The 16,354-nt window shown below is 40.1% G+C and overlaps 2 protein-coding genes and 3 non-coding genes across 6 annotated transcripts in view; all 5 read right to left on the bottom strand.

Moving 5' to 3' along the window:
• Positions 1 to 4,192: 4,192 nt before the first annotated feature.
• Positions 4,193 to 9,260, bottom strand: rpl17 (ribosomal protein L17). Its single transcript, XM_055060788.1, has 7 exons — positions 9,222 to 9,260; positions 8,742 to 8,791; positions 8,518 to 8,558; positions 7,553 to 7,687; positions 7,282 to 7,380; positions 4,917 to 5,108; positions 4,193 to 4,270 (listed from the first exon to the last, which is right to left on the bottom strand). The coding sequence occupies exons 2-7, from the start codon at positions 8,779 to 8,781 to the stop codon at positions 4,223 to 4,225; spliced, it is 555 nt and encodes a 184-aa protein (XP_054916763.1). The 5' UTR covers positions 8,782 to 8,791; positions 9,222 to 9,260; the 3' UTR covers positions 4,193 to 4,222.
• On the bottom strand, positions 4,333 to 4,400 carry LOC129379867 (small nucleolar RNA SNORD58). Its single transcript, XR_008608245.1, has one exon. It is a non-coding gene; the product is annotated as a small nucleolar RNA SNORD58 (small nucleolar RNA).
• Positions 7,448 to 7,514, bottom strand: LOC129379868 (small nucleolar RNA SNORD58). Its single transcript, XR_008608246.1, has one exon. It is a non-coding gene; the product is annotated as a small nucleolar RNA SNORD58 (small nucleolar RNA).
• LOC129379869 (small nucleolar RNA SNORD58) lies at positions 8,631 to 8,696 on the bottom strand. The gene has a single exon (XR_008608247.1). It is a non-coding gene; the product is annotated as a small nucleolar RNA SNORD58 (small nucleolar RNA).
• A 1,989-nt stretch (positions 9,261 to 11,249) lies between the features above and the next one.
• The window catches only part of mfhas1 (multifunctional ROCO family signaling regulator 1), a 22,121-nt gene continuing 17,016 nt past the window's right edge, over positions 11,250 to 16,354 (bottom strand). The window contains exons 2-3 of one of the 2 annotated variants that reach the window (XR_008608243.1): positions 14,332 to 14,626; positions 11,250 to 13,462 (exon numbers count right to left, since the gene is read on the bottom strand). Coding sequence is in view for 1 of the 2 variants with exons in the window: in XM_055060705.1 (XP_054916680.1) it covers positions 14,502 to 14,626 (125 nt within the window). In the remaining variant the exon portion in view is untranslated. Of the gene's footprint in view, positions 14,627 to 16,354 lie in introns of both variants that reach the window. The other variant, XM_055060705.1, reaches the window with a different exon arrangement.

Raw genomic sequence — 16,354 nt, 5'->3', positions numbered from 1 at the left:
TCACAGCGGCTTCTGATTGGTTCAGCGACGTTCTGATTTAATGAGCAGAAATCAAAGAAGGGACAAGAACCGCGACACGAGAGCAGGAAAAAAACTGAAGAGAAACATTTGATGATAATGATTATAATGATTCAAAATATAAATAGGGTAAAAAGTGTGTATTTCACCTGCAGATCGATGACTGCTGCAGGATGAGCAACAGGCTGCAATAAGGAGGCTGAGGGAGTAAAGAGGAACAGACAGCAGTTGAATCGCTCATACCAGGAGTTGAGCTTGTTTTTAGGTTTTTGCACAATAAAATGAGTCACTAAGAGCATCATGAAGCTGAAGGTTAATTATTATACATTGGACATTTTATTAAATGAAATACTCCATTATTATTTCTATGTGCGTTTACTTTTATAATTTTAAGCATCATCTGACTAGATGGGCTTTTAAGTGTCTCCCACAGGCTTCCGTAAGGTTTCAGTTCATGTTGACTTTTTAATCACATACGGTGACGAGCAGGGTTCCACTTTAACTCCCGAGAATGCTTCAGCCAGAGAGGGGGCGGAGACCAAAGCACTTATATTCCGATTGGGAAATGTTCATGTGAACGGACACACACACACACACACACACACACACACACACACACACACACACACACACACACACACACACACACACACACACACACACACACACACACACACACACTATCAAAGCGTCTCCCCAAACTCTTCGGACAAGTAAGTAAAATATTTCTGTAGAGTCTATAATCTATCACGCGCTCTAAAAATAATTCATTTGATTAAATTTTGTTTATTTCCATGGCGCCAGCTTAACACAAATGTGATCTCAAGGCGCTTTACAAAAATCCCCAAACAAAACAAAAGAAAAAACTGTTCATTTTCAATAACACATTTGTGCAAGTTTTCAAATTCGTCCAGTCTGATTTACCAAACAATTCAATTCAATTCTGGAACTGAATTGCTATTCGACTACTATTTCTATAGCGCCAATTCACAATAATATGATCCCAAGACAAAACAAAAAAATATATTTCCTTTAAGTTCAAATTTATAATAATTATCGGTACATAATGCTCAATTAATTATTCAAAGTATAAATATTATAAAAAGTATTATTAAAAGTTTCTATCTAAGAAAACTGACTGCATCTTGACTTGCAGAATAATTTGAGTAATTTGTATTACTCAGTTTTCGATTCAACTATAAAATACATGTTCAAGTGCTCCAGATCAATCCAGTTGTACAACGCAGCTTTCATTTGTTTGAATGGCATTTGGTGGGAGTTAAAGTCCAGCTGATCCCATCAAGTCACTGACTTTGCAGCAGTTTGTCCAATAAGCATTTGGTGACAGAGGGAAACAATTCTTCTGAATTAGGACAAGAGCTTCAGGAGATCCAGGCCTGCCGAGAACCTGTAGCAGGAAGTTGGTGTGGAAAAACTGCAGCAGCTCCAGCTTTTCTCACAACGTATCTTCCAGGTTTCTAAAGAGGAAATCAACTTAACTTGAAGAGATAAAACAGAAATGTACATGTGTTCCTTGAACGCGTCTTTCTGCGTCAGTGCGCTGCTTTGTTTTGCAGAGGAGTGTTAAGCTCCAACATGAGATAAGCTGAGGTATCATGTTGAGCGAAAAAGATGGAAAAGAGTTTGGGTTGCACTGAGGATTCGATTTAATTCTGTTCTCTCTCTTTTTTTCTTTTATATATTTAAAATGATCTTTCCTAACCTGTAAATATTTCTTGACATATTTGATCAAATACTCAAGCAAATTTTAGATAATGGCTATAGCGTAGTCAGAAAAGGTATATTTATTTCTTAAGTTATTTTATTTTTTACCTTTGTGAATATTTAATTATTAGGTTTGGTTTGTAGTTCATTCTGTACAAATGAAAACAGATTCCTTAAAAGTCAGATGTCATTAAAAAGTCAGTAAAAGATACAGTTCTGCATAATATAATATCATTGCACAATCAATGCTGTTTTACTCATATTATTAATAATACAAAGAAGCATAAGAATTTATCCAGTTTGTGGTCATCTCTGTTTGGAATTTAGAAGTTTTACATAAAGGAGCAGGCAGAAAATTAAAGGCTTTAAAATTTATAATTTATCGTATTAATCTTTAAAATCCCAGCCAATTTTTGGAGATTCTATTTATCAAATTGATCAAGTGTATAGGTGATGCTCAAGAAGAATTCCCCATCGACTGATCCTCATCACAGCAACTACGTGTGTTAACAGAAAGCAAAGTACAAATGTGCAGTAACCTTATAAAAGCAACTAAACAACTCAATGATGATCATCATTAACCAGTAGAAAGTTTCACTCCAAGGTTCATGCTGCTTAATACTCAGAGAAATTAGATAACTCAAGATCTCTGACTTCACCAGCCTCTGCACATGTTGCCCAGTGTCAGAAAAGGCTTCAGCACGTTTGCCTCGTATTGCCTGGATAGAAAGGATGTTCTGAAGTCCAATGAGAGATGTTTATCCGTGAAGTACACAACCAAAGAGCTCACACTCCAGCCGGATCATCTGGGCATCGCCACTGCATCACCCAGGAACTTCATGAGGTAATCTTGGACGAAATGTGACCTTCCTGTACAGCAGCCGCTGGCTGTTTTGCCTCAGCCTAGGGATAATAGTTTGACCTACTCTTTTATATCACATTGTAAAACCTGGCAAGGAAAAAAACATGATGTTCTTTGCATGGAAAAATATTGAATAAAGTGAGTGGATCAGGTTTTTGTTCATGCACCCGCTGGTGGATTAGTAGACGACAGGGAGAGAAGGGATTGGAGCTCTCAGGATCTACAGTCACATGTTCATGTTAAGAGTTTCTCTTCCTACGAGTTTAGGGAAATACATACATTTCTACTGTGACATCTGTTCCCTACACACGTCTTTACTCAGGAAAAAATTTACCTCTAACATTTCATGTCAGGCAGGACAGAAAGTTTCTTATTTTCACTGTGTATTATGTAAAAATACTCCTAGAAACCCAGATAAATTCTTCTTTCTGGATGCAGCTGAGCCAGGTCAGCAGTCTGCACAGATGAAAATGTAAGAATTAAAGTTTTAGTAGCAAAGAACCATGTAGTGAAAACAGGACATGTGCTTTCAAACGCCTGAAAGCTGACGAGCCGCTAGGGCCCCCGTGTGGACACCACCGGTAACAGCAGATACTTTTCTAAGAAAATCTATTTCTAAATAAAATCAAGGAACTACTGCGAAAAATCATAACTCAGTCTTAAGATCTGATTTTAAAACAGATCTTCAGTTTTTAGTCAGACTGTAATCTAAGCCACAGTTCATTATTATTATACTTAAGACTTAGAAATGATGCATGTTTATCGGGGGTAAATTGAGCCATCCCTTGTTACTGGGAAATGGTTGAAAAACTGATAACATGACCCAATAAAAGCAAGTGTCCTAGTGAGGAATCATTTTATCACGTTTGTAAAGGTGAGATGATTTGACTTTTCTCAAAAAATGTTTTTTACTCTTGAAAGTGAACGTGAAGTCCACAATAATTTTAAATTTGTTCTACATACGACTTGTGCTAGACCTGTCCAGGGTGAGCCACGTCCCTCACCCACTGGACATCGGCACCAGCCCCCCTGGACACCTGACAAGAAGTGTTGCAGAATGGATGGAGCTAGTATACAAGTCCTGAACAAGTAGGGGAGCCACCAGTGGAGTTAGTGAAGGGAAGTCTTTTTTTTAACACTTGTTCTAATCGTTTGAAGGGATGCACAACATCCTGGAACATTAAGCAGATATGTTGCAGCCAAAACAAGGTTGCATTGATTTAGTGATCCTAAACATGAAAAACGCCTCAGTCTCCCCTATCTTTGCAGGATGGCTCAAAATGCTGTGCTCCAGGTTTATCATAACCTGATCACTAAAACTCTTGGCAGTTTATACAGTTTAATAAAACAAACTGGAAGCAAAGTTTCCCTAATATCTCAGTCAATTCAAATTGGTAAACTAAGCTGCATAGTTTGGGAAGAGGTAGTATTTTAACCATCTGCTGCATGTCATTCATGCGACTATAGCCACTTCTAAAAAGTTTTCCTCAGCTTAGGCTCTGCAGGAAATCACTGAATTAACAGCCTTTATGGGACAAACCTCAAATATTCAGTAGATAAAGAAGAATAAAGATCCAGAGTCTGGACTGATATTACAAGGCAGCTTTTTATTAGAATTTACTCGCGTGCCATCAGCTTCTGCTTCTTCAGCTTCTTCTGTGAAACCTGCAGTCAGAGACACTCTGTTAACACAGACTCTGTGATGACAAGGACAACTTTACTGCTTGGTTGCTCAGAATGTAATCATTTATTTTCATGGAGAATCCAAAGGTGTCCTAAGTAGTCATCATAGCAACCATTAAAGAGTGCCTCAGTGAGTGGGTGTGTTCAGTCATACAGCTGGTTCAGTCTGAAGCCCCTTCTCCATCGTCTAGTCTCCCTCTTGCCAGGTATGATCTGCTTTGGTTCTGGTCTGGTCAGGTGTGTTTTTCAGGATGTGCTCCCCCCTCTATCCCCTTGGGCAGCCAGCTGCTCTGAAATCTCTTGGTATGTTTTGTCTGTTGCCCTGTCCAGTCGATGTTATAATTGATAAAAAGGTTTGGACCAAAAGATTTGACCATAGAATTATTGACTTGCAGATAGGCCTGTGGGATGCAGTCTCACTGTGCATCCTACAGGCCCATCAAGTCACTTGCATGGTTAGCTGGCTGGTTCTGGTTAGTACCACCTCTACAGTGGTACAGACTAATCCGGGTGCGGCTGAGGCATTCTGGATAAGAACCGGTCAAAACCTCGGCTGTGGAGAAGGGGCTTCAGGAACCTGAGCTGTATCCTGCTGGTCTGAGCTCTTAAGTCAAAGTCTGTACTGCACCTTTTTCTTCTGGGCCACCTCCTCCTCTGGCTTGGGGACGATCTGCTCCTTCTCGGTGAGGATCATCTCAATGTGGCACGGTGAGCTCATGTAGGGGTTGATGCGGCCGTGAGCACGGTATGTGCGTCTCCTCATCTTGGGGGCCTTGTTGACCTGGATGTGTTCGATGACTAGAGAGTCCACGTCCAGACCCTGAAACCACAGATGGGGTAAAATCTGAGACGTTGTCACAAATCATAAATAATATATAAAACCAGAGTGAATATGTGATGAAAATAAAAAATTTGATGTTATGGCACACCGTTTTAAAAACACCCTGTCTCAAAACCAGACTGTTGGAAGAGATGGCATGAACAGAAATATTAAACTGATATTTATGTTGTAAAAACTGAAGACGTACCAGAGCAGATAGCCTGACTAACCAACTAATAGGAATGTGCGATGTACATGATAGAAACAGTCGAAATTTTGCCTATGATGGAGCTCTGTAGTCTACCGGCGAACTGCAGTAACGCTTGTTGATGTAATCAGCTGGCTGAGAAGGAAAGAGCTGATTAAATAGGCAGTGCAAAATGATTATCTGGAGTTGGTTCTCCTTCAGCGCTTTAGCACAATGCTCAGGAGTATGGCCGTTTTAAGACCAATAGAGGGTTAAACAGACAAGAAGTAGAAAAATGTAATCTTCAGTGTGTGAGGTTAAAATCCCTGCAAAAATATGAGCTGTTTGTTTTACCACCTTAAAATGAAGCAGGTGCTTGAATACCACCATGCAGCTGATATAAAGTTCCAGTCACAACACTGGGAAGAAACAGCAGGATTTCATAAAGCTACTGTGTTTATATATAGATATATTTAATTATTTAACCACAATATCATACACAAATTGAGTATGAAACAATGAAACTTCCTTATATTTAAGCTATTATACCTCTACTCTTCATTTTTAAACTCAAGTCTACATGAAGCTGCCACAAAACTGTTCAATGTTTCCCAGTCTTTTCCCTACAATCCAAGACGAGCCTCAAGTCTCACAACACTTTAGGCTACTGACTGAAAAACATGTTCTCGTCACCTGACTCATACACCCTGAGTCAGGTGAACTCACGCTCTCTCCATCAGAAAGAGAGCAAACAGAAAAACAGCCACAAGGATATCAGTGTTAATAACACTGCAATTCGGCAGTGACATTTGTTGTTATCCTGGCAAAACGTCAAGTTTCCGAACCACACACACAAAAAAAAACCTTGTAAATGCACACACATCTGTGCGATCCTGCTTGACCAAAAACCTTGTGGGGGCCTAATGACCCATCTCTTTAAGACTGCGGGGGGGTTATATATGTTTGGTGGTGTTTTAATGACGACAGTTTTCTCTCCTGTAAGTAGCAGGAGAAACAGTTATTATTGCTGTATTATTCCTGTTATTAAAAGAAAGTGGGGGTGTACCAAATGCAATTTTCGATATTCAAAAAGTCTTGATTTTGGCCTGTTTCGATTTGTTTCTTGCTCAATATACCAAAAAGGTTGGTATATGGGAAACACTGGACAGGTTTCTTTATTTACCCAACTGATTATCTGCAGATAATCATGCCCACTCATTTTTCTAAAATCTAAATTAATGCTTTCATGAAATGCATTAAAATGGAAAACTGCCTTTTCAGTCTGTGGACATAAAAACATGTCCTTTGAGTCTGTGTTTAAACGTCTATGGAGAAGAAAAGAAACGTATAGCTTTCATATATAGATTTTGTTGAATATTACAATTTTCTGAGATCATAACAGAGCTGTAATCAGCCAGTTAAAGCTAGATAGAACATAAATCACTATAACAAATTGGTTTCACTGTTGCCTTGCAGCAAGACGGTCCTGGGTTCGATTCCCGGCCCGGGAGTTTTGCATGTTCTCCCTGTGCATGCGTGGGTTCTCCCCGGGCACCCTGGCTTCCTCCGACAGTCCAAAAATATGATTAATTGGTCATATTTCATAATTGGGTTAATTGGTCTTTCCCAAATTATCCTTAGGTGTGTGTGTGTGTGTGTGTGTGTGATGGTTGTTTGTCCTGTTTGTTTCTTTGTTACCCTGTGACAGACTGGCAACCTGTGCTGGGTGAACCCCGCCTCTCACCAGCAACTCCCAACCCCAAGGGTGAACAGATAACAGATGGATAAATTAGTTTCAATTATCAAATTACTGGATTTATTTTTCAATGGTATTGTAATTTGAATTGACATCAAGATATGCAATTAAATATAATTTTTAATGGAATTGAAGAGAAATGTTCTCAGAAAAGAAGTTCTGTCATACAGGTGTTTTATACATTTGTGCCAAGCGCTGTATGGCCCGTCTGATACCGGACCTGGACTCACCTTCAGCTCAGCGTTGCTCTCTGCGTTCTTGAGCATGTGCAGCAGGAACTCGGCGCTTTTCTTGGGCCAGCGACCCTGAGTCCAGCCAAACTGCTTGGCCTAGAAACAACAAACCAATTAGGAGAGACGCAATCCTCCCCATTCAGTCTCAAAAGTTTCCCCCATCGCTGCTCAGACTAAGAGTTTGTTTTCATCATTTATCCAAAGGTGTCCTAAGAAGGTCATCCTGGCAGCCCTTTCGCTCTGTCCAGGTGTTGGTGCTGGGTCTAACCTGAGCACAGCGGCCCACCCCACCATTGTAGCGACGGAAGGGGACACACTGGTGCTTGACGATGACGTCCCTCAGGTACTTGTTGGCTTTGCGGATGTGCATGCCCTTGATGGCCTGGGCTGTCTCACGGGTGTTCTGTTGGGGAAAACATAAAGCACAGCAGTTGAGTAAAACTAATTTGTTTAGAGACTGGAGAAAAACCTTGTGAGATTAAACAGTTGAAACAAGCAAAAGTTCAACTAAGTCACAACTTTCCGACTTTGTACAGAGACGAGTCTCTTGGTCAGCTGTGTAAATTTTAAAAAGTATTAACACGAGACCTGATATGACTCCCGTAAAGAATGCAGAACTATCACCTGAACTTGAATGTTTCCTTGGCTTGGTTTAAAATAATGTAGAGCTCTGAACTGTAACAACATCCAAGTACATTTGAACATCCTTTATTATTTTCAAAATGAAAACAAAATTAAGATGGAGAAAAAAAAATTGCACAGAATGTCCCCCCACCAAACCAACAAGTCTAAATGCCTCCCAAACACAGCAGCTAAAGCTAGACCTGTTGGACCATCACAGTATGTAAGACTGCTTCACATGATCTCACTGCAGAAAAGCAACTTCTAATAATCTACTGCTACTTAGCATATCTAAGGCTGTGGCATTAGACCAAATCAGGTCTAATTTCAGTCTCCAGTCTCTAAGTTTGAAACACCTAAAACCAGAAATTCAATGTCTACCAGGAACACTGAGTATCTGGCAGACACTCAGATTGATTGAAGAAGCATTTAAAGAATTTCCACAACTTAAAGTAAAACCTATTGTTGTGTAACAGAATGTCATATTAAAAAGCTAAATACTTAAAAAGTAAGTCTCTTGCCTTATCAGCAATTTTATAAAGACACATAAAATAAGGTAAAGCATCTTAAAGGGCCAGTCTGATCAAACATGTGGACAACTGGATGGCTTACCTTGAAGTGTACCCGGAGGTTGGAGCCCCTCGCCTTGCATGCTGAAACGAAAAATAAAGACATGAAACAACAAACCAGCAGCTAAAACGCAACGTTCACTGCCTCAGTACTGTGTAGCTCAGGTTTGATAAGTTCTTTTCACGATTAATCCAAAGGTGTCCTAAGAGTCATCACAGCCACCGAACGAAGCCCGGAACCCAGATTCTGCTACAGATTTTACTCACATTTAGTAGGGTTCTCGGGGTCGAGAGAGTAGCGGACCATTTTCAGATACCTGCAACACAAACACGGTCAGGGTTTTCATTGAGCCTCCTCCTTCAGCTCAGCAAGAATACATGCTAATCTAAGTTGCTAACGCCTACTCATTTTTCTAAAACAAATGCCAACAAAACCAGCATGAACATAAATTCGGCACTGACTTGAGGAAAGAATGTGCTGTTAATATTCTTTAAAAAACAGCCTTTAAGTGTGTATCATCACATGTAGCCAACATGGCGGAGAGCTACAGTAGCGACCTAACCCGGCGTCCTCTCACTATTTAACATGTAATCTATAATCTACGCCTTCAAACTCAGACATATGACACCAGATTGGTTGCTTATTATCAATAAATGAACCCCAGTGCGTTAAAACATTGGATGGAAAAGATTTAAAAGAGATTAAGAGCAGATTCAGCTACATGAAATAAATACTAAGATCCTCACCTCTGAGGCCGCAGTGGGAAGAGGAAGTACCGTGGCCTGTGCTCCTCTTCTTCTGCGTCCTCTGAGTTTGCCGTCCCCTGCTGGTCAGGAGGAGGCATTGATCAGAGGGCTGTTTCACAAAACTAGGTCAGTGGATTAAGCCGAGGTTTTCCGAATATCCTATCTTAATTAAGCATCGATCTGGTTTCTTAAAAGCGGTAACACATAAACTATGGCGATATTCTGTTCAGTCAGCGCTCACGAACCTCAGAAACCAATGGGTTTTGTCCGTGATTTCGTTTTCGTGTCTGTCTCGTTTTTTCTTCTTGATTAATCTGCATTTAAATACCACTAATTTATCTTGGTATTCAGTCATGTACTGTTATTATTTAACGTTATTATACTAGAAAATACCACAATCAGTATTAAAACAACCCACTCTGTTTCTGTTCGATAGTTTTTCTGAAGAACATTGTTTTAGTTTGACAGAAAAGCCTTTGATAGACTATTGCAGTTTTAGATACATGGGTCATGAAGAAACAAAGATATTGTAATCAAGTGGTGCTATGTTAGATGCAGCAGACTTTACAAACTAATTTAACACAGCTTGATTTTTTTTTCTTACGTGAGTTAACATTAGTTTTGACAAAGAAATGCACAGTTTCAATTACAAATATTTAAAAGAAGAACTTATTTATATCATAACTGTACCTTTTGTCTTTATTAAGGAGGCTGTTAATACAATTCATTTTATAAGCTCTGTTACAATTTATCTTTTGTGTTTTGAGTGCCATTAATCTGCATTCCAGAGAAGCAGGAAACTGTCCCTTCAAAACAAAGGCATCACAACTCAAACAGGAAGTTAACCATAGTTAAAACTAATTAAAGACGCTCTTATACCTTCTAAGTTATTAGTAAGTCATTTGCACATAGGCAACATTTTATCCACATACTGCAAAATGTTCTCACACTTAATCTTGATCTGTTGTGTTTATTTATTGGTAAGATGTGGAACAAAACAGGGTAATATGCAAAATTTGTGTGAATCTGATGTCAGATTCACACACTGACACTGACTTCCACTGCTCATTCATTAAAGGTGCTTATTTGAGCAAATGTCAAGTTTTAATATGACAGTTTTTAGTAAAAAATGGTCTGGAAATGTTTATTTATATTTTAATTCTTCATTCAAAGTTCTGTTATTATTTGCTATTGTAGCAGCAATATCTCACAGAGCTCTGGTCAGTCCATCATCTGAACATGGACAAATTATGGAGCAGCAACAAAACAATGAAGACAGTAATCAGGGAAGCAGACGAAACTCCCATGGGAGCTGTGGAGGAGCTGGGCTTTACGGAACAGAAGCAGGAAGAAGCTCAACATTGCAGTTTGCTACAAGTACTGTAGAACACATCGAAAAGGTCAGAGGGGCTCCTGATCAAGTTAGATCAAAATGAAACTTTCTGAGCTAGTAATAGAAATCTGACAGCGCATGGCCCCTGAACACAGCATCTCCAAGTGAATGGTAGCGGTGGCAGCATCATGTGTGTAAAGTTAGAGAAAGTTGATGGGAAGATCAATGGAGCTAAATACAAGCCAGGATCAGGAAAGTCTGATAGTCTGTAAAATATGATACAGGAATGTAGATTTACTTTCCAGCAGGACAATATCTCTAAACTTAGACCAGAATTAGGAAAAAGTTTAAATTAAAGCATTACAATGCATTAGGATGGCCTATTCAAAGTCCAGACCCAAAATCCTTGTCAGAATCAGTGGTAATACTTGAAAATTGATGTCCATAAATCTCCATATCCAGTTTGAATGAGCTTGAGCTGCTGGACAAAACTTTTAGTCTCTAGATGTTTAAATCTACCGACATGCAGTTGGAACTGCAGTGAAAGGAGGCTCCACTTACCAACTCACAGGCTGTATACAAACACTCATCACACTTTAAAATGTTGGGAACAATGCACTAAAACATACTCCAGTGAGCTGGAAGAAAAATGTATAATTAAAAGAAATAAAGAACAACACACAGGGGAGCACACATTAAAGCCAGATATATATTTATTTGGTATTCATATTGAAACCAGCTACAAATAAAACCTTTTGTGCATGTCCCTTGAGTCATGCACAGCATTGCACTGTAAATATGCCACAGCTTGACACCTTGTGTCTAAGTAGAAAAATAAAGATATTATTTACATGAAAGAAAACAGTCTTAAGTTTAATCCTGCAGAAAAGCTCTTTAGAATAGGAACAACCAGATCTCATCCTTCCAAAGCATGCACTGTTCTGAACGGTTCAGTTGTTCAGCCAGAGGTGGCAGTGGAGTTAAAAATGTGAACACTCTGCTCTGTTAACATGTGGCCTGTTGAAGGGCGTGTAAGGAAGAGATTAGTGGATCACTAGCAGTCATTCAGGGTCCGATGAAGTGCAGACCACAAGGGTTGATGAGCGGTGTCTCTGCTTCGTGTTGAAACCTTCTTCAGCTGCTCAATGGTAGATTTTTTTGTGAGTTTCACATTCGGTCTGTTCCATTCTGCACTTCATGTCACTTCATGTCACATTTCCATAGCTCTGATGGAGTCTGCTGGGCAGCAGCAGGGATCTACATCCCAACGCCTCAGAACGTAGAATGTCTTCTGATGTTCTATTGAGGCTCATTTTTAACATTAGCGCAAATAACCTTTTAGTAGATACTAAAAATATTTTTGCCTTTGGCTTACATTTCTGTGAATTAATTGCTGTAATGAATGACCTTTTCAGTAATGTTCTAATTTATGGACACACACACACACGTAAATGTCTGAGTTCACTTATAATAACAATCAAGCTTTCTTTAGTAGTCAGTGTTTGAGAAATCTGGATTTTCAGAGGAATGTTATGAGTGAATGATGTGGTTCCAGTCCCTCAGCTACGTTGTCTTCTCCAAGATGTCCATCAGATCCTAATGTAGGAAATTCTGTCACATTAAAACTAACTGTATGTGGAGAGAAAAACATGAAAGAAACAAACAGGAAAAGTTCTTGCAAAGTTCTGCGAGAGCAGTTCTAGCTGGAACAATTACGAGGCACCTTTGCAAAACCTTTTTATAAAACTTGTTTTTTGTGGCGCCATCTAGTGGCCAGCCCTTCTGTCGTCAGGTCAACAACAAGCTTTAGGACTGGAAACCTTCATTGTACTATTACATAAGACATAGACATATCTGTAGTCATCCCTAAACCCTGATGCATTCACTGTCATGGGAGGGGAAACTTATTTTCATCATTACCTGTACATTATGCAGAGGTTTGCTACAGATTTTTCATTTTCAAAATCACATCGTTTTCATCCTTTGATATCTCAGTAAAGCTGTTTACAATACATTTTCAGCAAAAAGTTTAAGCTATCTTTTAGAAAATTGGATTTGTGGAAAAAGTCTGGAAATATTTCACTGCATTCCCTAAACAACATGTGTGATCATAGCTACAAATGGGCATTGAAAGAGCAGACCTTAAAGGGACAGTTCAAGAGTTTTAAAATGAGGTACTGTTGAATAGTTGAGAGTAGTTAATGTCTTGCAGTTGTTTCTTGAAGAACCACCTGAAAGGCTTCTGAACCCATGGTAGCTTTCTTGATGTCTAGTCCTCAGCTTCATGGATCATCTGATGGTAAAATAAAATATAGTTTTCCAGATATTTCCTGAAGCCCCACCCAGAAACAACTTTGATTTATGCAAGAAATGACATGAAGTGATTGGAACGTCGAGACCAGCTCAACTTTCTGGCTGCTTCTCTGATATGTAAATAATCCTCCTGCATCTTTGGCTCCACCAGCTGGCCTGTCTTCTGCAGTTACATTTAGTTAAGATCTGACTGAGATGTCTGTGATGAATAACTGAATTGTGGTCTGCACTGAATAGCTGCATGTGAGAGTAAAGACACCCTGCTCCTGCTCTCCTCCACGCTGCCCTGCAGGTGTGCAGCTTCAGGATGTGAGCCTTCTTCCTCTGGCTCCCCCTGCTCACACTGCTCAACAGAGCCTGTTGAGCAGTGTGGGGGAAGAGAATCTCTCTCCTTCACAAGTTTCTCTGGAAAAAACTGTCTATTGATAAATGACCAAATAAATGGACTATGAGTTTGAGACTGCGATTTCGATTCACTCTTTCATCTCAGAGTCCAGGGAGAAACTTCTGAAGCAGCGTTTGTGGTTGATGCTGCAGAATGCAGAGATGCTCCTCTGTCTGCACCAGGCTGACGCCAACAGGCAGAGCTACAAACCTGCAACAGGCAGAAATATTCAGGTGAAAACAGAAACGCCAAACAGCTGCTTCATAAAAACATGAACTTACTCTTTCCCAACCATTAAACATGAAACTTCAATTTGAAGGAAAAGTGGAAGAGTTGACAGTTAATCTGGAACATTTAAGATGTTAACTCCTTCATAATAAGTATTATGAGGCATTCCCAGAGACCGAGTCAGACACCAGGAGTGTCCTGGTCTGGACAGACTTTGGTCCACATGATTTGCCTGATAGAGTCAAACAAATCAAAGGTCAGCAGATACAGAAGATCCTTCATGAACACATTAGAAGGAGGCCATAGCTTGTGCCACTCATCATTGTGGTAAATGGGACTTTTACTGATATGTCTCAACTATGACATACAATGAGTTTCATATTTTCCATTGTATTGATGAATATTTTTCAAAAGAAATTTGGTTTACTGAGACACCATAATCCATTTTATTTATGGTTTGGGTTGTGTGAGGTTTTTATTTCGGTTTTATTTATCATTATTGGTTGTTGTGTTTTATTTTGGATACTCTGTATATCTTCCACTTTCTTGGTCTTTAAGAGAGTGAACTTGCATCATTATGCCATTGTCAAAATATTACTTGAAAAGGGTCACAACAACAATATTATAATTTTTTCTCAAAAATTACTGGGAAAATTTATCATCCGGCAAAATTTGTTCCAGTGACAGGCCCAAGTAAATTTGCATTAAATGCCTGGTATTGGATCTCAGCTGTGTTGGCATTTTGCGGACTGTTTCACAAAAGCCACAGATTTACACAAGGCCTGACAGGAAGCAGTCTGAGGTCCAGGCAGGATGAGGCAGGTGAAGGAACAGCAGAACATGTTTTCTACCTAAACGTTGATGTGAGCTCCAGTGTTGGCAGAAGCAGCGGTGCTGATAATGGAGGAGGACAACAGGAGCGCTGGGGGATGTGGTTTCTGCAGACACGGCAAGACGAGCCGGGGCAGCCATGTTTTTGTGTCGATGGGTGTGAGGGTTGCGGTGAGGGGGGACAGCAGAGTCACTTGGGGCTTGTAGCTGTGGGAGTGGGGGGGTAAATCAGGGCCACGTCGACCCGCTCCGAGCCGTTCTTTGGACAGATGATCTCAGTCAGACCGTCGGGCCGCGGCTGGCTCAGCAGCTCACCTGGAACAGAACGACAGCACAGTTCAACACCAGTACACCCAGTACACAGAACATTTACACACAGTAAACCTGAATCTGAGTCAGACTCCTGAAGAAATTAGAATGTTAAATCTATATCACTCATTTTGTTGTCTCAAATTGGTAAGCAGTAGCGAAATTTCTCCACCAGGTGGCAGCAACATATTTCTGTGACTGTGCTGAGATGAAGGTCAGTCATGCATGTGTGTTTATGACTGATGAACAGATCCAGATACGCTCCACAGTACCTGAAGGCCTGCAGGCCTTCACCCTCAGTCTCCCCCTGCAGCTTAAAGACCTGCTGGGTCTGGGCTAAGACCTTCTCACTGATTCTCTTTTTCAGAAGCCACTGGTGAGCTAACAGAAAGTAAAGATTGATGTAGAAAACAAAACCAGAGAAACCATTATTCTAGGTGTTTTAATGGTCCACTAAAGCAAAAATAGAACAATAATACACAAAGTGATGACAAAATTACAGAAGATATGAAACACCTTAACAGTCTGACGACAGAACGTTCCATTGTTGTTCCGAGACATAGTGGTGTGAGGTCAAGCCTGCCAGTCTGAATTCAGGGCACAAGTTTTTCCATTTTCCTGCAGCACCAACCATTGTTCCTGCTTGTGGCTATTTTTATGATCCCCTTGGCAATTTTGCGCTTGAAGAGATTACAATAAGGGAACATTTTTATCCGAACACACACACACACACACACACCACACACACCCCCACACACCCACACACACCCCCCCCCCCCCCCCACACACACACACACACACACACACACACACACACACACACACACACACAACACACACACACACACACACACACACACACACACACAGAGTACAGATGCACTGATCCCATGCCCATTTTTCCTACGGGCTATAAACAAAAACAAGCAGCAGCCTGAGGGATCAACAGGGATCAGCACAATGTGACTGTTTCCAGTATTTTTCCTCCTTGTCTGATAATCAGCCCTGAGCAGATTAAAGTGGAGCAGAGGAATATCCCTTAAGCTTTCAAATTAAAGAACTTTTTCCATCCAAATAAAAGCAACAACTTCCATGAAAATGTAACCATTCAGCTGATTCACACCTGAATATAGCAGGAAGCATCAGGTACTTAGTGACAGCATGTTGGGAAGTGTAATGTAGTAACTGTATTCCTATTCAAAGTCAAAGCTGTAAGAAAAACAGAATTTAATCTGAAGAGTGAAGTCTTCGTCCTGACAGCATCTGGCAGATCATTGAGTTTCTGATCGTCTTCATTTTGTTTGTCAAAAAACACACAAGAAACATGTCTAAAGTCACGTACACGTACAGACTATTTTGTATGTGAAAACAAGCTTTCTTTTCAAAAATACTATTGAAAAGTATGTATAGTTATGTGTGCATGGCAGGACAACAGTGTGCCATCCACGAAAGAAGCTGTTATTGGACCACTTCTATGAATACTGTCAGGTTTTGATAGAAACGTTCCTTCTGTCTTCTCTAGAAGGAGAAGAAGAAAACAAGCGAACAGGAATAGAACAGTTTAATGTTTTGCGGTTACTGTAGTCAAGATATCGAGCTGAGTGCAGTTTCCATTCTAACCTGCTGAATTCAGAAGAAGCTGTTCTGAACAATAGACTTTAGTATGAGTTGTCCATTAGGAGGAATATGTTCACATTTTTATCCAGAAGGGGGGCACTCCTGTCTCTCCAAACC

This window comes from Poeciliopsis prolifica, unplaced genomic scaffold (genome assembly GCF_027474105.1).
Source record: "Poeciliopsis prolifica strain line A6 unplaced genomic scaffold, Auburn_PproV2 SCAFFOLD061, whole genome shotgun sequence".
Taxonomy (NCBI): Eukaryota; Metazoa; Chordata; class Actinopteri; order Cyprinodontiformes; family Poeciliidae; genus Poeciliopsis; species Poeciliopsis prolifica.
Note: the sequence above shows the minus strand (reverse complement) of the source record. Positions and strands in the feature narration are given on the sequence as shown.